The sequence below is a fragment of the Drosophila takahashii genome, chromosome 2L, assembly GCF_030179915.1.
Source record: "Drosophila takahashii strain IR98-3 E-12201 chromosome 2L, DtakHiC1v2, whole genome shotgun sequence".
Lineage (NCBI taxonomy): Eukaryota > Metazoa > Arthropoda > Insecta > Diptera > Drosophilidae > Drosophila > Drosophila takahashii.
The window spans coordinates 14,942,497-14,963,852 of NC_091678.1; the positions used below are offsets into that span (position 1 = coordinate 14,942,497).

The following is a 21,356-nucleotide window of genomic DNA, read 5'->3' on the forward strand; positions in this document are numbered from 1 at the left end:
TTCCCGGATTTAAAACAAAAATCGTTGCAGCATCCTTTTTACATTTTTTTTCAACAAAAAATTGAAATTTTGTTCTTTCCTTTCATTTTGCACTCCCTCAAATAACAACGATTTTAAATAACAGGTATACTATAATATTTTTCTTTACCTGTATCCAAATACCAAAGCACAAGCCCCCGCACATGCAGAGAGCCATTTAGTTAGTGGTCTGTCGGCTTCTGTCGAGTGCTTAGTTTTAAATCCGATACAATTTACTTAAAGCTTCAGCCATAAATTTAGTAAATCCTCCACACACAAAACCATACATAACCGAAGAGTGAAACAGATGGAAGCAACGGGAGAGAAAGATAGAGACAGTCTTTTGATTCCAGTTTAGATCCAAGGGATGGCTGAAAAAGCATTTTGAGGTTTTTTAATTGAGTGCACCTAAGTTTTATGGAAATAAAAAATGCACAACTCAGTGTGTGTGTAGGTTTTCACTTCTTGTTTGTGGGAATCCATTTATTTTGAAATTTATTTAATAGGGCTTTCTTGAAAACCGAGTGGAAAAAGCACATACGATGACCACAATGCAAGAAGCTTGAGTGGCAGCTCAAACAATTACTAATGAAATTGTTTCGTAACAATTTTAAGCCCCCGTATTTCAATTAGTTAGACAGTCTTGTTCACCGTTACATCAATTGGTATATATTTCGGTAACAGCTATTTTCGGAAGCTCGGATCGTAATCAATTAATTAGCTGACTTAATGTGTTTCCAGAAATGATGAAGTGGCTGGCATATATATTAATTTCCTCTTTGTAATTGAGAAATCATTTGATTTATCTAGAAGTTTCTTAATGATTTAACAGATAAATGTTTTAAGGTATAATTAATGCAAAATGGATTACAAATATATATTATATATTTAAACTTTAAGATTAACAGGCTTTTCGCGGTATCAGAAAAATATCTCTGCCTATTTGCAAATGTCAAATGTAAAAATCCTCCACCATCAGCTTTATTCAGTCAGTCAATCACGCACAATGCAATTGAAGTGATTGCAAAAAATCGAAGTCACGCCCCCAAGCACTTTTCGCCCATTTTTGGGGGAGGTGGAGAAAAATAGAACACACTTGTTGCCCGGCAACATTTAATCAAATCAATTTTTCCCTTTTACACACGTTACAAATGTTCCAAGCCAATCTCCCGAAATTTCTCCCCCAACCATTCGACTATGCAAATCCATTGTGACAGCTCAAAGAGCGAGTGAGATGGCCAGAGGAGGAGAGACAGAGAGGGAGAGAGTGAAAAAATCTAATTGAATTTAGTTTACGGCAGTTTTTCGGCCCCTGGCCAAGGATTCCCCAAACAGCTTTTGCCGAACTGAAAATTGGAACAACCGAAAAGCGCAACGCACAGAGGGGGCGTGGCTAGGGGGTGGTTGGGCGGTGCTTTCGAGGGGGAGGGGGCGGTGGGTGATGTCGGCTTGATATAGTGCCAAGCAATGCCACGGCAACGATGTCGAGGCACCCATAGAAATGCCAAGTTGCATTATCCGGATGGTTTGGTGGGGCCGGGATTGGCGCCTTTGTCTGGCATTTTTGTTAACAGCAGAGCGGGCTGAAGGCCGTCCCTCTAACACCCACCACCCCCTACCCCCCGTTGCATGACCACGGCTGAATGACGACGCAAATAATTGAATGGGCGATCAATAGGTGAACAAGTCCGGAGCAAGCCAAGCTGAGTTCAAAACGCGCCTCAAAAGAGGTGGAAAAAATCCACCGCGTTTAATTGAATTAGCCAAGCTGCACTGGCCTGAAAATAGTTGCTCAAAGTGGACTCCCAGCAGAGATTTCCTAATGAATGGAGTTCGCTGCTCTACTTTTGTCTACTTTTTTGTTGATGGCGGTTGTTAAGTGAAGTATTTAAAAGTTACTGAAGCGTAAGTTTGAGTTTAGGAGCTATCCGTTAAGTAGTTGAAAAACTTCTTTAAGCGACATCCAAAATTGACAATCATTTAATAATAATCAAGAAAAATAATTCGAAATGCAATGGGTCAGTTCTACCTCATTTTATTTCAAGAAAAAAACGATATGATTTATGTCAAATTCATAATTCCAAAATATCAACTTGATATTTTATCATATCTGTTAGGTTAATTTAAAATACAAAATGTAGTATTTTGTTAACAAATAAAAGCCTTTACTTATATCAAAATGACTTGATCTTTAAAAAATATAAAATCAATATAATTTATTGGCAATTTGTTTTCTGTGTGTCACCTGCCAACACCTCGTCACAAACACACAAAAGGAAAACAATTTGCATTCAGATTTGTACTGAAATTTATTATACCTACAAATCTGGACAATAAGAAGCCACTGAAAGGAGGTGGATAGAAAGGAGCTGCAGGTGAATTAATCACCTGCGAACAACCTGAGCTTCAGAACGCCCTGGGGAGTGTTTAAATAAATCCAGAGAGCAATTACCGCCGAGCTGGGAAAATCCGAGCAACTTCAATGTCAGCCAGCAACTATTAACCCCTGATTGCAGCACCCAACCCCAAACGCAATCTCCAACCCATTCCCCCGGCAAAAGCAATTCAATATACTTCGATAGCATTTCAAATCCAATCAAATCGAAACTGGCATCAATTTTTCATGGACGGGATGGGAAAGCCGGAGGGAAACTCCGACAGCAATGAAAAATTATGAGCCATGCGGCAGTAACAGATACAACAACAACAGCAAATGCAACTTAAAGCGGAGGAAACCCCAGTTTTCCCCCTTCGAAATCAACAATAGGAGCTTCTGAATCCTTTCAAAGTCGATTCCACAGCTGAAGCCAATAGCCAAGTGGCCATTGATGCGTTAAATAAAAAGTTCAACTAAATATTTTTCAAAGCAAAAACAAAGCTGCTACGTGCCGCAGATGGAGGGTCGCTTTTTGGGGAACAGGATCGAGGGATATGGAGGGGCGAAGGTTTCCCGCGGGGGAAACGGTGAAAGTAATGCAAAGTTTGCACACGAGCCACGGAGAAACCCAAGGAGCTGCAACTGAGTAAAGAACTTGAGCAAATAAGCAATAAGACAACAACTAACAAGTGAAAACTCTCGCCGAAGCCAACGAATTCACCCAGGGAATACCCTGGATATATATATCATAGCCGCAGGCATGTAATACCTCATTCCCATAAAACTTTTAATTCTATCTCACCTATAATGGGTTCTAATAAATTGATTTTATTAAAGCATTTTTATACCCGTTACTCGTAGAGTAAAAGGGTATACTAGATTCGTGCAAAAGTATGTAACAGGTAGAAGGAAGCGTTTCCGACCCTATAAACTATATATATTCTTGATCAGGATCACTAGCCGAGTCGATCTAGCCATGTCCGTCTGTCCGTCTGTCTGTCCGTCTGTCCGTCTGTCTGTCTGTATGAACGCTGAGATCTCGGAAACTACACTCAGAAAAAAAATCGCCCTAAATTTTAGAAAATCGCCATACTTTGAAAATCGCCTTGAAATTCAGAAAATATTTCTATTTTTCAGAAATATTTTTCTAAATAATAAGAAAAACTTACCCTGATTATTTCAACTCCTCTTGTTCTCCACTTTTAGAAAAATTTTCTGTTATTCAGAAATTTTTCTTTCAAACTAAGAAAAAATCGCCTTACATTTTAGGAAATTGGCCCAATCGGTAGCCTAGGGGTCTAATGCGAGCGGATTATTTGTTTTCTACGCTTATATTCGGAAGCGTGTGTTCGATCCCACGTCGAGGCGGACATTTTTTGCGTCTTTTTTTTTTTTTTTTGCGCATTAAAATGTATACTTTAATACAAATAAGGATTTAGGTAAGCTAACACACACATAATGGATAAATAAGAGTATAAACCTAGAACCCAAGAGAACAGAATGAGAATGTACTTTGTACAGCGCCTCTCGTGATGCTTCCCTGGCGCAGCTAGTAGAGTGTTTGACTGCAAACTGTGAGGTAAGGGGTTCGAATCCCGCGAGAGACCAAAATGTTTTTCTCAAGATAGTAGGTTATTTGATTTTTATGTTTATCATTAATAAATAATATAATAATTTCAGTTATTATTTCAGTTACAATTTAAGATTAAAAGTGTGTTTGTGTACAAGCATCGTGACGTCATCCATGTGTTTAAATAGAGGAGAGAAAAATAAGTTGAGAAACGAGAACCCCAACAACAACACCCCACACCGACAGAGGGGTGGAGTCGGCATAACTCCCGATTCCCCGATTTTTTTTCTTCTTCTTATTCAATTTTGAAAAAAACTAACCCTAAATTTTAGAAATTTTTTTTCTAATTTTTAGAAATATTTTTTCTAAAAGGCAAGGCGAGCTGCCTTTGGCTTAAAAAGTATGGCGATTTTCTAAAATTCAGGGCGATTTTTTTTCTGAGTGTATAAAAGCTAGAAGATTGACATTTTGCATGCAGATTCTAGGAGTTCCTACGCAGCGCAAGTTTGTTTCAAAAGGGTGCCACGCCCCCTCTAACGCCCACAATCGCTTATATACGATTTTAAAAATTTCAATATTTCGGAAAAGTAAAAATGCAGTTTTATGGTGTTTATCAATACCTATCGAAATGAAGAAGAAATTTTTTAAATCGGACCATTCGTTAAAAAGTTATGGCGGATCAAAGTTTTTATCTCCTTCGCACTTTAGCTGAGTAACGGGTATCTGATAGTCGGGGCACCCGACTATAGCGTTCTCTCTTGTTTAAAACTGCATTTACCTTGATGTCCTTGTTATATTTAAAATCGATTAGTATTAGTATTAAAGTTTATGGAGAGTAGATATATATAATTGCAAACTTCTGTCAGCTTAGTTAAATTCAATTTAGGATATACTATATCGTTTAAACTCCAACCATTAACTTTCTTTAGTTTTTTAGTTAAGAAAAACCATTGATAACAATTATTTAAAAATATATTTGCACAGCTATTGGCTTTAAGATTTTGCATTTTTTTAGGTTTTTTGTCATTTATAATTTTGTCCATGAAATTCACCCAACTTAACTTAGATCGCAGATTTTTAAACGGAAATTACAGCAATATATTTATTAGGGTATCTCCCATGGGAGGCATTTTACGGAGCAAACGATGGCAAAACAACAATTTGAAAGTAACAGTGGCCCTTCGCCACGTCCAAAAAGCCCTCCTTAGCTTCACCCACTGGAGGTGACTCTATAGCAGCCTCCGACGATCCGGTCCGGAACACTCCCCATCCTTAGAACCATCCCCACCCCCGGGACACCGCTTGTCAGCTTCTATCCTTCGGCCAGGACACGTACACAAACATTTCATGGTTCAATAAATTTGCTGCCGAGCGTACCGGAAACTTTGCGAAAAATACATTGGGAAAATGCTCGTCGCTGCAATGTGGAAGGCAAAGAAATTATCTGTAGACCAGGACCTGGCTCCCACATATACACACACACAGATATTTTCGCACACGCACACCTGCACACACAAACACACACGGACACATGCAAAGGAATAAAATTGCAGCTGTATGCGAGCGCCGCCTCGTATAATTTTGCAGCCGATTTTTTTCACTTCCTTCCTATTCCCAGTTACAATCATTTCTTCTCCGCCATTTTTGCAATTTTTATTTGGTGCAATTTCTGGCTTTTTCCGCTTGCCATGTTCAGTCACGCCCCCTGATTATGTATTTTGGCCTACTTTGAAAGGCGTTGATGCTAAATTATGCCGTTACTTTTTTTTCCCCACTATTTTTCTATTGCCCGTTTGCACCTCCGTGTGAATATCGCTGCGCTTGTGTGAGTTGGCTGAAAGTTAGTGTTGGTGGTGGATCCTTTTAATGTGTTGCACAAATAGCAATTAAAAATCCAGTTAAGCGGAAAACAGGTAAATTGGAAGTATTTTCGCCAGACGCAATTAATGGTTTTAATTGGACCAAACTAAAACGGAAGCGATAATCCTGTTTTTCTTTTTCAGTAGTTAAATTGGTGGAATTAAATAGGAAGACAATGAATATAATTAATCGGCTGGGCATTAAAAAATTTATTAAAATTAGATTTATTTGAAAACCCACTATAAGTTTTTTGAACATACAAATGAATATTTTTTACCCATCCAATAAATTTTATTTTGAAATATATTGTCAAAAACTTAATTTAAGAAATGAAGTTTGTGGAAATTTCTCCCAGGAAAATAAAACCCTCCGCCTGGTCATCCAAAATTTATCGAAAGCCGCTCACGACTGTTTGCTTTGCCCCAAAGAGGTGGTCATTAAATATTTTATTATTACATTTTCTAATAGTTGGTTAGGAAAGAAGGGGGAATACGCCACGAAATGTCGCAATTCGAGTCGAGGGTTGTAAAATTTAATTTATCAAACTTCTGCTACGGTGCACCGAAGGGGCCAAAAAGAGATGGAGGAGGAAAAGAAAGAGACACCGCACGGAAACCGGAAGGCGGATGGTTGGGAGCAAATTTTGTGCCTGCACTTCCGCTTATAGTCGCATTTGTGGATTGTGCGGTGGGCCAGTGGGTGGGATGTGGGTGGTGCAGGCGACTGGCTGTTGGGTTGATCTGGAAATCCAGCTCCATGTCGCGTGGGTTATTTATAATGCGACGGGGCCAACGGAACAACACGAGTTTATTAGCCAACGCAATTTACGAGCTGACACAATTTTAGGGCCTACGTCTATCTGCGTTCAGTTTTATGTGCACCGCACTTTGATGGGGCTGCTGGGAAAAATGTGTGCAGTCAGCCAGATGGAAGAGCCTATTTATGGGATTCCATTTGGACAACAGCAGCAATGCTAATCTAGGCAAATGGAAATCTCAGAACAAGCGTATAAGTGTGGCTAATTCTGATTGATTCCCTGTTTCTGTTTAGAATCGCATCAGTAGAGCAAATGAAAATGTTGCTTGTTAATTTGTTGTTTATTTGGTATTTAATTAAAGCTGAAAATATAGCTACAAAAACCTATTGACGATGGCATTAAAATTGATTGATTTGTTTTATATTTTCCAGTTATTTTGGAAGGAGAATTGTACACATCCTCTAATAATTAAAGCCAAGCTAAAGGTATTCACTTCGAAAATCGAAATATATGAACTTTCCTCCTAGTTTTCTTGCTGAACCTCCCACAATTCCCTCGAAGGCACTCTTTCATCATCTCCCCGCAGAAACTCTTGGCAAAGTCTGAAACTAATGCACGCCAATTTTCAATACAGAAAATCGAACTTTGAAGTGGACGCCTCTCTGCCACGCCTCTCGTTGCGTTACTTTCGCCGAGGGGCGTTATTCAGGGGGCGGCGAAAGGGGAGGAGAGGGTAGGGGTGGATCTGCAGACGGCACTTGGCGTGCATTTCTATTTTGCTTGGCCGAAAAACTCTTGAAACTATTATCGATGAGGCGCCCGCTCGATGGAGAGGTTATTCCTAAGTGGACGAGGGCGTCACTGACACCGTCAATACGACTGACGAAGGGAGAATGCACTTAAAAATAAATATTTTAAATAAAATTGACGATTTAAATATTCCAAATGTTATCAAAATAAATCAATTTTCTTCTGGAATAATCTTGAAATTATTTTATTAAAATTATGAAATATTTTTTTAAGTTCATACGATTTTTTTAGCACCAGAAAATCTTATTTACTGTTTTTTTTATTTTATTAGTTTTAATAAAAACTACTAAATAATTTTGATTGATGCTTTAAAAAAAATGTATTTCATTGTTTAAGGTTTTGCATAAAAATATCTATAATCCCTGACATATTTTTCTGAATGTAAGGCCCCCTGAGAGAACGATGGCGATGCCAACGAACGCGTTTTGTGCGTGTTAAAGCACACAGAGAATATAAAAAGGGAAAATATGAAAATATCGCAGCGAAGGGCTGGCTGCCCAGCACTTTACCACTTTTTATGCCCGGCGATAAATTAAAATTTTTATTAACATACTTTCTCCGGCGAGAGAAAATAGTGGGAGGTGGAAGGAGTGGCAAGAACAGGAGTCGCGGACCAAAAACGTCAACTTGTCCCTGGCACTTGTCGGCGATTCCCTGTAAAAACGTGGCAAGCGGGAGGAGCGAAGGACTCTTTATGACTTTTGCAAACGCACGCTGAAACTGACCGGTTCCACCACCACCCCATTTCTGTCCCTATTCAAACTACCCGCCAAGCTGGAGGAGCCTTTGCAATTATAATTTGTTGATGCAGGAGGAACCGGAGGAACCCCAGGAAATGCAGTTTTTCATCTGTCTCACTCTGGGCAATAAAAGCGGGGTGGAAAATCGGGAAGGCTAGAAGATGGAGTCGGAATCTGCAGACTGGCGCATTATCTATGCATTATTGTGGCTCGGCCATTGGCCATCTGCCGCCTGCCGTCTCAGCAGAAAATAATATTCTATTAAATTATGTATACGTTTTCGTCGTAGGATATTGTAAAGTGAATTTTCCACTTATTGTGACCAATAGAAGCAATATAAAAGAGCTGAATAAAGGGAAATATGATTTTAGATGGGAATAGTAATTTAATATTCTTAATTTTTTCAGAATAAAATATATTGCAAAAATAATAAAATATATTAAAAACCTGTATAGTTTTTTATAAGCATTTTTTATGTTTAAAATAGTTTTCCCCAAGGAATGGTTCCACTTTAAATGCCATCAGGTATTATTTATGTATTGCGCAGAACCCGCAAAAAATCAAATAACTACCTTGTGTCGTATTTAATTTTTTGCCCCATTTAATTAATTATTTAATGGAGCATACATAATTCCGATCTCGTGCTTAAGCGCGGACAATGGACACAAATGCGAAATGCAAAGCCCACGTCGGGGCTCCTACCTAAAGGACCTCGTTGGGATATCCTTCGAATGGCACGTAGGCAAACATCCCCCCCCACTTTTCCCTTCGCCCCCTCGTGCTCAATGCGTTGGAATGCAAATATTTTCCACTATAATTGAAGCGCGACAAATGCGAGTTGTGAGCGAATGTGATTGCGTTGTTTCAGGCAATTTTCGACGGGTTGTTCGGGGGGGAGTTATTTCAAAAGAGGTAAAACAACACGTATTTAATGCACATGCAATTCAATCGTCCAATTTAGCATGCAAACAAAAATGATTTGTTCAATTTAACCGAACATCATCAAGCGGAAAGGGAAGTAAAGACATTACCTTTTACGAAATGGTTTTTAAATTGATATAAAAAAATGCTCATAATTGCAGTTGTGCTAAAAAAAAATATTGCATGCAAGTAAAATAATTGCAATGCAGTAAATTGCAATTACGGACAGAAGCAGAGAAATCGAACAATTGTCGCACATTAACCACAGATGCGTTTGGATGGCCAAGGATGTGCAGAAATAATAAAAAGCGGGTGGTTGGTTTGGTTGCTGGACTATGGAATGGGATCATCGATCCCCGGATGAATGACAATTTCGGTTCACTTGTTTCACACCGACTCACAGCGTTATTAAGCAAGACAAAGGAAGTCTACGGTTTAATACTTCCCCAAGCTTTCATTGTTTTTATACCCATTAATCGTTGAGCAAAGGGTAAAATGATTTTGTGCCATGTAAAGAAATATTTTTGTAAACAAGCTTTATATTTTTATGAACCTGCAGAGGTCAGGAAATAACTTGGAAAATTTTATTAAATGCCAGTTTCCATGACCATAAGAGTGGTTCTTAAAACATTGTTATGACCCTTGATGTCCAAGCATTTCTGAGGAATTCACGGCACCAATAAATACGATGAAAGGGAATTTAATGCTCAATACTCAAAACCACCCAAGTGGAAAACAGCCACGAAAAATATCTTGATATTGAAAAGTGTATGGCATAGTTCAGTGGGGAAAAAAAACCTAGAATAGGATTTAAAAATATTGCACGAAAAAATAAAAGTTTTTAAAAAAAAATAACCAAACAGGAAGATTAAATATTTTTCTTTTTTTAATAAAATTTTCTCAAAATATAAAGAGTTTATAAATTAGACTATTTTTACGTATTTTTGATTTCAAAACCTTTAAAAAAAAATACTAATTTGTATACTAATTGTATACAATATCCAGAAGTTTTCCCCTTCAATTAAGTTTTTTACCGCTGTTTTCACAATTAAGACCCCAAATGATCTTGAACCTTAAACTTGATGATCTTGTTTGTCATTTTCACACCAAATATTGCCAAACCCACGGCTGCCTCAAGCACTTTTCTCGGAATTTTCTTGCTGGATTCGAGCTCTGTCTTTTATTGCCAGCAATTCTATTGTCTTTTATGTCAACTCACCAGACACAAGAGTTGATGAATTTTGTCGCTTCGCAGGACTTCAGGAGGCACTCGCACACACACACACACACTGGCAGCAACCGGGCCTGTTTGTGTTGGTGTATTGGTGTAAGTATTGGTGTGTTTATTTTCGGAGCGCGCCAAAAAGTATTCAATGCGAACTGTGGGTCTTGTGTTGCGGGTCTGCGATTCGGTTTCCGACTGACGATGGCTGGTGGCTTGATGGCTGTTGGCTGATGGCTGGTAATGTGATTAGTTGGCCCGTCTATCGATGCTAGTGTGCTACTGTGTGCGAGTAAATTTTAATTTAATTATGTCGCTCTCGTTTCAATTACGAGAACCGCTCGCAGCGAAGGCACGCACTAATAAACAAAGGCCAACAATATCAGAAACGGAAAACGGAAGGAAACTGAAGGAAAATGTGTCGACCAAGACCAACCAGCGAATGTGCTCTGCCTCTCCCTCTCCGCTCGCACGCTCTCTGCTCGTTTCTGGGCTTTTCCGCTGCTCTCTGGCTTTTCCGCTGATGAAAATGCTGGCAATCGAATGCAACTGCCTCCCACAAGCGACTGAAATGCGTTGCATACGCCAAGGCGCACGGTGAGTCCCCGAGGAACGAGTGGAATTCGGAACACGGGCAGCCTGGAATTGAGTGAATTTGTTGAGTGAGTGCAAAGTGCACTTTGGAGTGCCGGGGAACGTGTGGCATTCGGCAACACCTGTGCAAAGCAAAGGGGGAGGATGGTGGGCGGAACAAAAGCCCTATTCCCTTACTATTTTTTTCTTTATCGCCGCCGAAACGGCCAGTCGAAATTTTAATTGGTTTGTCCAACTTACAGCACACAATTCAATTGAATCGCTCGTTGGAGCTCATTAAGCTCGAGGGTTGGAAATTATATCGAAAGGCAATAAACTCCTAATGATGACCTAAGTTCACTTCTGGGGTAGTTGACGTCAGATTGGATAGTAGTTCCTTTAATGGGATCATTTTTTATTAAGGTAAGGTAATTCCTTCTTTAATATCTAACTTGTAAACCATGATGTATAATACAAACGAAATATTGGCTTCAGTTCCCAAAATTAATATTTAAAATAATGTTGTTCGTTTTTAAAAATCGACGGACTCGGGAATATCATACTGAATATGATTACAACATTGTCATTAAGTCGGTGTTGTTTCCAAACTTCTTCTTAGTAAGATTTACTATGCTTTACTATCGTTTACTACGGTTTACTACGGTTTACTATGGTTTACTACGGTTTACTACGATTTACTACGATTTACTACGATTTACTACTATTTACTACGGTTTACTTCGATTTACTACGATTTACTACGGTTTACTTCGATTTACTACGGTTTACTACGGTTTACTACGGTTTACTACGGTTTACTACGATTTACTACGGTTTACTTCGATTTACTACGATTTACTACGGGTTACTACGGTTTACTACGGTTTACTACGATTTACTACGGTTTACTACGATTTACTACGATCTACTACGGTTTACTACGATTTACTACGGGTTACTACGGCTTACTTCGATTTACTACGATTTACTACGATTTACTACGGTTTACTTTGATTTACTACGATTTACTACGGTTTACTACGATTTACTACGATTTATTACGGTTTACTAAGATTTACTACGATTTACTACACTTTACTACGGTTTACTAGGTTGGTATTTATAACTTAAACTTGCTAAAATAGGTGAACACGAGCTAAGCCAGAGAAACCCAAATGGGATTTACCTAATTTCCATGAGTACTTTCCACTTTCATGTTGTACTGTGTAATGTTTATGAGTTAAATTTTTTTTTATTAGATGCTTTTTGCCTTTCCTAAAGGGATCATGTGGAAACTCCTATATTCATTTGAATACCTGAATAACCCACTGTTATCATTTGTTTCCCCCATGGCAAGTTAATATTTGCAGGGCATCTGGGCACCATCAACAGCGGACACAGAAGCACTTTTACTCGTAGCACTTTGTGAAATGGAAATCTATCTCTCGGCAGCATTACCTGAAAACGCTCCCAAAAGATGTCATTCTCCGTCTGTCATCCGGCGAGGAGATAGTGAGGCAGCTTAAGGGCGACTCTAGCCAGGAATACCCCCGCAATCCCTACCAGATTCCCCTGACAATGTCTGGCACTCGTTCACGGACTCCGGCGCTGACTTCTCCGCCGCGAGCAGGTGTTTCCATTAACATCGGGACAATAAAGGCAGCGCACGCACTGCAATATGCAATATGCAACAGTTGCAGACACGCAGGAAAAGCGATGAAAATGGGAAATGGTAAATGGCAGCGGGCGATGCCACGCACATTTGTAAGCAGTTGTGTAATCTATCTATGAACGTTGCTTCCGCTTTGCATTTTATATGCTTAACGCATCGTTTGGCCGTCGCAAATTGAGTTTCGTTGTCGTTGCTGCTGAAATATCTGCCCTCGGTTATCGAGATGGATGGATGGAAGGATAAACGGATAGATGGATGCGTGGATGAATGGCCGGGATATATCCCTTTACCAGCGTGATATTGACGCTGCCATCGATTGGGAATGCCGTTTGACAGCCAACCGCCTCCATCCTTTATCGCTCATCCACTTTGCGGCTCTGAGCGAGCACGAGCAACGAGCCAATTTAAACTTTTGGCCAATCAACTTAATTAACAAAATGCTCAAATTATGCGATTGTCATAAGACCGCAGGAAGTGTTAAGTATGCAGAGACCAAAAATCTTTCTGAATATATTCTTGATAATAAAGAAAACGGTGTATTTCCTTGATTTATGCTAAGTAAGTAAATCTAAGTAAATTTAAATGAAACTTTGTTTAGATCCTGATCCTAATTATTTAAACCCTAACATTTTTAAACTCATTTATTTTAAAAAGTAAGTGTCCAATCCATTAAAGAAAAAACTATATATGTATAAAACGATGATCGATTTGATGTTAGGTGGTATCGTTTTTGACTGTATATAAGGGTACCCCAATTGTAAAAGCACAAAATGTAAACAATTAAATCTCCGAGAGAGAGATAGAGGTAAAAACGATATGCGTATGCAATACCAGAAATTTACCATGCGAATATCGATTTGACCGCGACTTATTTTTTTTTTGTGTGTTAATAGTTTTTCTGATTTTCAGTCGGAAGAATCCGAACTAAGCCAATATATAATCTATTCAACCAATTCGTTACAATACTCTTTTTGCTATAAGAACCTTTCGTTGCGGTGTATTACCTTGTTAGGAAGTGTAACAAAAAATAACAGTTCAGAAGAAAGACTGGAACCGTCAAGTTATGTTCAATTATTTTGTATACGCCCTATTTGCTTGGAATCTTTTGGAATCCATCCATGCTCAAGATAAACCAAAAAGCCGAAGTTATGTGGCCAATCCGCAAATGCCGCTGCTTGATCGGATTGCTCAGCATCAGCAACAATGGTTCACATACAATTCCCTTAAAGAAACCGAGAACCAGCAGAAACTCGAAGGGTTGGAAAGAGGAATAGAAGGTCAATTGCAGGCGGTGCAAATCAAAATGGAAATCGAACTGCAGGCGCTAAGGAACCTTATGGAAGATCATTCGCACAAATCGACGGACAGAATGAAAGCAAGACATATTATGGAACAGGGTAACTGGGAAAGGATCGGATCGCGGGACTTTTACATTGAGAAGCACTACGCACAGAATTACCATGGTGCAATAAATAGATGTCGTCAACTGGGCGGATACTTGGCGACGATCCAAAACGAACACGAATATAATGAGCTCTTTTCCAGACTAAATTCGGGGAATTATTGGATCGATATTAACAGACTAGGAGTTTTTGAACACTATATTTCCTCATTCACCGGCAATGCACCGCTATACACCAGATGGGCAAATGACGGACAAAAGGGTAAATGCGTTTCTGTTAATGTATCACGCGATAAACTCATGTACAACCAGGATTGCTTTAATATGTTATATTTCGTATGCCAATCTGAGCAATGGTAAATATAAATATAAAAAAAATGTTTTTAAATCGACCTAAATTAAACTAAAATAACTATGTGCATTTTTCTATTATAAATACGGTAAAATACGGTAATCGTAATTTCTTAATAATTATAGCCGTTACCCGTAGAATAAAAGGCTACAATGTATTTCGTGCAAAATTATGTAACAGTATATATATTCTTGAACGCTGAGATCTCGGAAACTACAATGCTATCAAAATGTAAAAGAAATTTTTCAAATCGGACCGTTCATTAAAAAGATATGCGCGATCGAAGTGTAATATCTCTATCTCCCATCCCGACTATAGTGTTCTCTCTTGTTTCAACTTTATATTGGCCCATTTCGCAAAAATCGATATTTATAAAAATCCAATATTGTTCTTGGTTTTTGAAATTTGATCGATGCGATACAAAAGCCTTTCGTTGCGGTGGAAGTTTGTTAGGAAGTGTGACAAAAAGTATTTGTGGTAAGAGTTCGCAAGAAAGACTGGGACCGTCAAGTTAAACACTCGCACTATGTTGAAGTATTTTGTATTCGTCCTAGTTGCTTGGAATCTGCTGGAATCCCATGCTCAAAAAGAGGACAAGCCGAAAAGCCGAAGTCATGTGGTTAATCCACAAATGCCGCTGCTTGATCGGATTGGCGCACATCAGCAACAATGGTTCAGATACAATTTCCTAAAGGAAACCGAAACTCAGGAGAAAATCAAAAGATTGGAGAGAGCAATTGAAGGACAATTGCAGGCGGTACAAATCAAAATGGGCATCGAACTGCAATCGCTACGGAACCTTATTGAACACCATTAATAACCATCTACATTGTAAATACACAAATAAAAACCAAAAAAATTATAGGTTTTTCAATATCTATCACTTTGATCATATTATTTAAGAGTAAGGAATCGTAATTACTGTCGATCTTCCATAACTTTAATTTTTTTGTAATTAAAACTAAATATTGGCAAATTTTCCAAAGGTCGGTATTTATAACTATCCAATATGTTCTTTGCTTTTAAAAACCAGGGAACGTAACTGTTATAAGTTTTATTTTAAAAATCACACTTTAACAGTTATTTTCTGATTTGTAAAGTAAAACTCAAAGAATAACTGTTATTTTTTGAGTTTTATAATAAAAGTTGACAAATAACAGTTATTCGTCGTGATCAAAAATAAAACTCAAACTTGATTTATGGCGATTTTGTGGGTAAACAAAATTTAAAAAAAATATAGGTATAAAATATGCGCGGTTGCCTTTTTTAACAAATTTTTAGTAAGTTATAAAAAGCACGGGTATCATGTTTTTTTTAATTATTTCATTTTTTCAGAAATGTCAAGGGAATAACTGTTATTCATTAAAATCAAAAAATAACAGTTATTTTTTTAGTTTTATTATAAAAATCAAAAAATAAAAATCATTACGGATTTGTAAACTACAATGGCTAATAAAAATTGTGGTGTATTTAAAAAATTTTTAGGACCCTTCTAAGTGCGTGATTTTTTTGTATGAAAAATTTACAATAACAGTTATTTTCGTTCCCTGTTAAAAACTGATCTATCCGAGAAGTAACAGAGGAAGTTCAAATCATTCAAGTTCGACTATACGTTTTATCATTACTAAGTTATGATAAAAAGAACAATTATTTCAATAAAGTCGTAACGATAGTGTTGGCTTTCAGATTATAATATGCGATAAAAAATCCTTTCGTTGCGGTGTAATACCTTGTTAAAAAGTGTGACAATAAGGTTTTGTAGTAACAGTTCGCAAGAAAGACTGGCACCGCGAAGGTTTACACTCGCAATATGTTCAAGTATTTTTTATACACCTTTTTTGCTTGGAATCTGTGGGAATCGCATGCTCAAGAAGAGGACAAACCGAAAAGCCGAAGTCATGTGGCCGTTCCACAAATGCCGCTGCTTGATCAGATTGGCGCACATCAGCAACAATGGTTTAGATACAATTCCCTAAAGGAAACCGAAGCTCAGGAGAAACTCGAAAGGTTGGAGAGAGGAATTGAAGGCCAATTGCAGGCGGTACAAATCAAAATGGGCATCGAACTGAAGGCACTACGGAACGTTATGGAACAGCAATCGCAGGATTCTCCGGACAAAAGGGAAGCTCTCCGCTTAATGAACCAGGGGATATGGACGAGGATCGGATCGCGGTTCTTTTACATTGAGAGGCACGAGACACTGAACTACCATGGTGCATCAGATAGATGTCGTCAACTGGGAGGATTCCTGGCGACAATCCAGGACGAACACGAATATAATGAGCTCTTTTCCAAAGTAAATAATTGGAATTACTGGATCGATATCAACAACCTGGGAATGGTTAACCAGTTTACTTCATCATTTACCGGCAGTGCCCCGCCATACACCAGATTTGCAAGTGGTACAACAAAAAATCGATGCGTTGCCGTAAGTGGACGCAATAAGTACATGTACCGCCAGGATTGTTTTAGTCGGCTCCGTTTCGTATGCCAATCTGAGCGATGGTAATTATAAATATATAAAAAATGTTTTAAATGTTCTAAAGCAAAAGACTAAAACAGCCGTGTACATTTTACTTGTATAAATTCGGAAATAAAACTTAAAAACCACACTTTTGGATAAAACAACTTTTTAAAGGGCCAAGCTTTGTACAATGCTTACTGCTTAAATACCATTACGTGGGTATATCGTAATAACTCGAGATACTTTAAGTAAAAGTACCATAGAAACGATTTGACATTTTTAAAGTCTTACGAATACATTAAATTAAAAAAAAAAGAAACCTTAAAGGAAATAACACTCGAAAGAATTTATGGAAATCTAAAATCAACTAGCCAAACAACAACAAAAAAGCATTACTACTGCTTTAAAACTGAGAGACTAGTTCGCAAAGATACGGACAGACTGACGGACAGACAGACATGGCTATATCGACTCGTCTAGTGATCAAGAACATGTATATACTTTTTAGGGTCGAAAATCTCTCCTTCACTGCGTTGCAAAGGTATACAAATATATTTACTTAATTTATGCCATGGAAATTATGATTAAGAAAAAGTAAAAAACAATTCCTTGGGAACTTTTAGCTTGTTAAGGTTTCTGCGTTTCGTTTTTCAGGGTGTGTGGGGTGAAGAGTAGGCAAACCATCAAGTGCAGAGCCAACGGTGCGTATTATTTTCAAACGCCTCACACAGGATGTGTCCACGTTCCGTGCAGAAGTGAAGGCGGCAAAAGCCACGCCCCCTCAATCACTCCCGCCCCCAAGGAAGCCGCCCAATGCTGACAAAAATGCTTTTGATTTGTGGGCCATTCGCACACATACACACGCGCTTATTAGAATCTTGCCATTGTGTGTGTGAGGCAAAGTGCAACTAGCAGGGACAGATAGCAAACAGCAAACAATGCGGAGTGGAACGCAATTTATGGCGGGGGAACGGGATTTTCGGAACAAGCTAATAGGATTGCGGCTGTAATTTTTGGGGCTCCTCATTTCGCCTATCTCCACTTTTACCAGAAGAGAACTCCATTCATGACAATTCTAATCGAAATCAGAGTAATTAGAATTTTATAAAATTGTCTTAATTTTAAAATTGGGTCACGAATGCATTACACGCTCTTAAGCCAAAAAATAACAAATACTTTCAAATGAATAAAATTGTAAAAAACTTTAAACTTTTTTCACTTTTTATACCCTTGTAGAGGGGTATTTTAATTTCAGTCAGATGTTTGCAACGCAGTGAAGGAGACGTTTCCGACCACATAAAGTATATATATTCTTGATCAGCACCAATAGCCGAGTCTATCTAGCCATGTCCGTCTGTCCGTCTGTCCGTCCGTCTGTCTGTCCGTTTCTATGCGAACTAGTCTCTCAGTTCTAAAGCTATCGCGATGAAACTTTCCCAAAAGTCTTCTTTCTATTGCAGGTAGTACATATGTCGGAGCGACATACATAGTCGGACAACTATATCTTAAGGCTCCCATAGAAATATTCATAGAAATATAAGAAAATTCATTGTAACTTTGTAGGAAGTAGGCGTTTTGATTCTTGACTACTTAAAAACAAAATTTAAATAAATAGAAACGCTGAATCTGGAATCCCTGGAACTGCACCGAGTGAGCATTCTTTTATCTGCAAGGGTATATAAGCTTCGGCTGGCCGAAGGTAGCTTCCTTTCTTGTTTTTTACTTATATTAAAGCACATAAGAAACCTAGTACCATTCTCGATATCTGTGGCATCCTTGAAAATGCAACTTTGCCATCATTTTTGCATTGTTATTAACTTGAAAAGCAAATTCATTACAAAACGTTTTTAGTCCTTAACACTGTAATTTTGCACAGTTACAATAAAAACTATAATCTTTATAAAATAAAACTAAAACTTGTAGACTAAAAGTTAATATTTCACGAGAAAGACGGGACGATAAAATTGTAACGGTAGTTTTTAAAAGGTGATTTCAATAATTGAACCGAGTTGGCAGCTCAAAATAATATGAGGAGGGTGCACTCGCTAAAGAAGGGTGGTGTCCCCACTAACTTTGACCGCTAATACAGTTATACAATTTTTATCATTTGTATGGTTATTTTATTTTCATTTTACTTTTATATCCATATAAGCATCCAAAAGAAAAAAGAGAAAGAAATGGAACAGTAAAGGTTTTTCATTAAGCATCCCGATAGTAACGTGATAGTTTAAAAACCATCGATGGTGCCGCCGAAAGGGCGCTCACTCGATAGTATCGATAGAACCATCGATGTTCTCTCAGCTCTAGTTCCATGACGCTTGAATTTTAGCGGACAAACTCAAAAAAGAAACAGCAAAATCGGGCGACGCTTGCCGGAAAATTAGTAAATCCTTCGAAGATCAGGCAGTTTTAACCTTTAAACCGGGAACCAGGAAGAAGCCGAGTCCGCCGCCAAGATGCCGCGCACCAAGATACCAAAGAACTCGAAGCGCAACCGCGAGGTGGCCAATCGCGAGGAGAAGCTGCGCTTGTACGAGCTGAAAATGGACTCTCGCCTGATCAGCATCGATACGCTGGAGACCAAGTTCCTGTCCGCCGTCGACCACCAGGTGAAGACGCTGCTCAGCCAGGTGCAGCGGGAGCTGGCCGACCTCAAGATGCCCGAGGTGCTGCGACTGTTCGGGGAGCTGGACCGCTTCAGCGACTTCAAGGCCAGCGATCAGACGCAGCTGCTCGCCTCGATGTCCATGAGCGGCAGCGCCACCGACGGCCGCGCCCCCTCCGCTACAGGGAGTCGCAATGACGAAGGTTTGTCCGCCCTTCGCGGTGTATGTATGTATATATGTAGTTGTAGCAGTGCTAAATTTGACAGGGGAAGAGGAAGAGATTCTCTTTGAGGATCTTTTCCATTATGATCCTTATTTTGATGAGAAAAGTAACATTTTCCATTTAATTTTAAGTCCTCTGAGTAGTAGTAATACTTTGCAGAGGCAAAAATAGGAAGAAATTAAAGGAATTCCGGTTACTTACCCAAGAAATACAATTTATCCAATGCTAAATTTATCGAAGGAAGAGGAAGAGAGCCTCTTTATGAGGATATTTCCCATTATGATCCTTATTTTGATGGAAAAATTCAAAATTTTCAATATATTTTGAGTTCTCTGAGTAGTACTAATACTTTGCATAGGCAAAAATAGGAAGGAATCGAAGAATTCCAGTTACTTACCCAAGAAATCCCATTTATACAATTTTATATCTTTAAAGGATCTTCAATTTCAACAGAAAAATTATCCGTTTTCACTTTATAAGTGTGTACACTCTTTTCCAACTGAAAATTCTGAAAGATTTTTAATTTATGTGAAATATGCCTATAACTGCCAAAAGAAACATCCAGAATATATAGTATTTTAATTTTAAATTATTGTTTTAAGTGTCTGACAAATCTATTTTTTTTTAACAATGTTTATTTTTGCTTAAATTGTCATCAGCCTTTGAATATTATGCAATTAGTGTTACACCCTTCGGTCTCCGAAGGCGGTCGCCCCTTTTTGTTCTCATTTTGCTCCTCTTATTATTACTCTAACTGGTGTCCGGCTTTGTGACTAACTCAACTTTGCTTTCTAACTCCGCACCGCACATTTTAAACCACTCAAAAAACCAAATGCACCATCCATCCACATCCTGTGCCGGTCACTGTATCTAGGCTACCTTACAGAGGACAGCAGCATCGGGGCCAGCGGCGGCAGCATCCTGGCCGCCCACACTGGCTCCCTGTTGCGGTCCACGAAGGCCATGCGGACCCCGGGACCGCTGCACTCGGCCAGGGCCCGTCGAGCCCGCCGCAGTCGATCCGCCTGCGGTGAGCTGAATGTCCTGCACTCGGCCAAACCGCCGTCCATCTCGAGCGGAGCAAATAGCAGTCGAAACTCGCGCAGCAAGTTGCGCACACCGATGGCCTCGCGCACAAAGGCCTTCAGTGCCGATCGCACGCCACTGGCACAGAAGCAGATTCGCTCCGGATCGCCAACCACTCCGCCGATGGCCTTCCTGCGCTATCCCAAGCCCGGCGAGGTGGCCCTCTCCAAGTTCGGCAGCCCCATGGTGGCCCAAGTGTAAGTTCTCACTATAAACCCATTGAAAACCATTGACTTACCTTTTCTGCTCCACAGAATGCCAGACAAGTTCGCCAATGTGAACATACCCATTCGGAACGGAGTACTCAGCTTGCGGCCCAAGAAACTGGATGCCGGCGAGGTCGAGTCAAATCTTCTGGAGAACCTGGACGAGGACACCCTCAACCAGATCAAAACGCTGCACGAGAACTTGCAGATGATCGTGAATAAGGCCAGCCAGGCGGGATTCAAGTAGTTGCCAATTCAAATTCTTATCTAGATATAATTCTATATCATATATTTTAGTACGTTTCGTTTAAGTTCAGTTTTCACCATACTTTCAAGTAGTTCAAGTACTTTGTCTTCATTTATAAAAATCTGTATCGTATTAGCATAAGTTTCAATACACGTATATATTCATTGTTCATCCAAGTTTACGGGGATTTATATGTCATTATAATTCTACAAAATATACGGTTAAACATGGTTTTTACCCGTCTCCAAGC

At 39.0% G+C, this 21,356-nt stretch overlaps 3 protein-coding genes across 3 annotated transcripts in view; 2 read left to right on the forward strand and 1 right to left on the reverse strand.

Moving 5' to 3' along the window:
• Positions 1–10,512, reverse strand: part of Ggamma30A (guanine nucleotide-binding protein subunit gamma-e) — a 40,589-nt gene extending 30,077 nt beyond the window's left edge. Inside the window, exon 1 of the mRNA XM_017150814.3 lies at positions 10,273–10,512. The gene's annotated coding sequence lies outside the window, so the exon portion shown is untranslated. The remainder of the gene's footprint in view (positions 1–10,272) is intronic.
• Positions 10,513–16,084: 5,572 nt separating this feature from the next.
• Positions 16,085–16,783, forward strand: lectin-30A. Its single transcript, XM_017150761.3, has one exon. It carries the CDS (start codon positions 16,085–16,087, stop codon positions 16,781–16,783), a length of 699 nt encoding a protein of 232 aa, XP_017006250.2.
• A 2,230-nt stretch (positions 16,784–19,013) lies between these two features.
• borr (borealin-related) lies at positions 19,014–21,282 on the forward strand. The gene is made up of 3 exons (XM_017150798.3): positions 19,014–19,546; positions 20,442–20,850; positions 20,908–21,282. Exons 1-3 carry the CDS (start codon positions 19,195–19,197, stop codon positions 21,104–21,106), a joined length of 960 nt encoding a protein of 319 aa, XP_017006287.2. The 5' UTR covers positions 19,014–19,194; the 3' UTR covers positions 21,107–21,282.
• Positions 21,283–21,356: the final 74 nt, after the last annotated feature.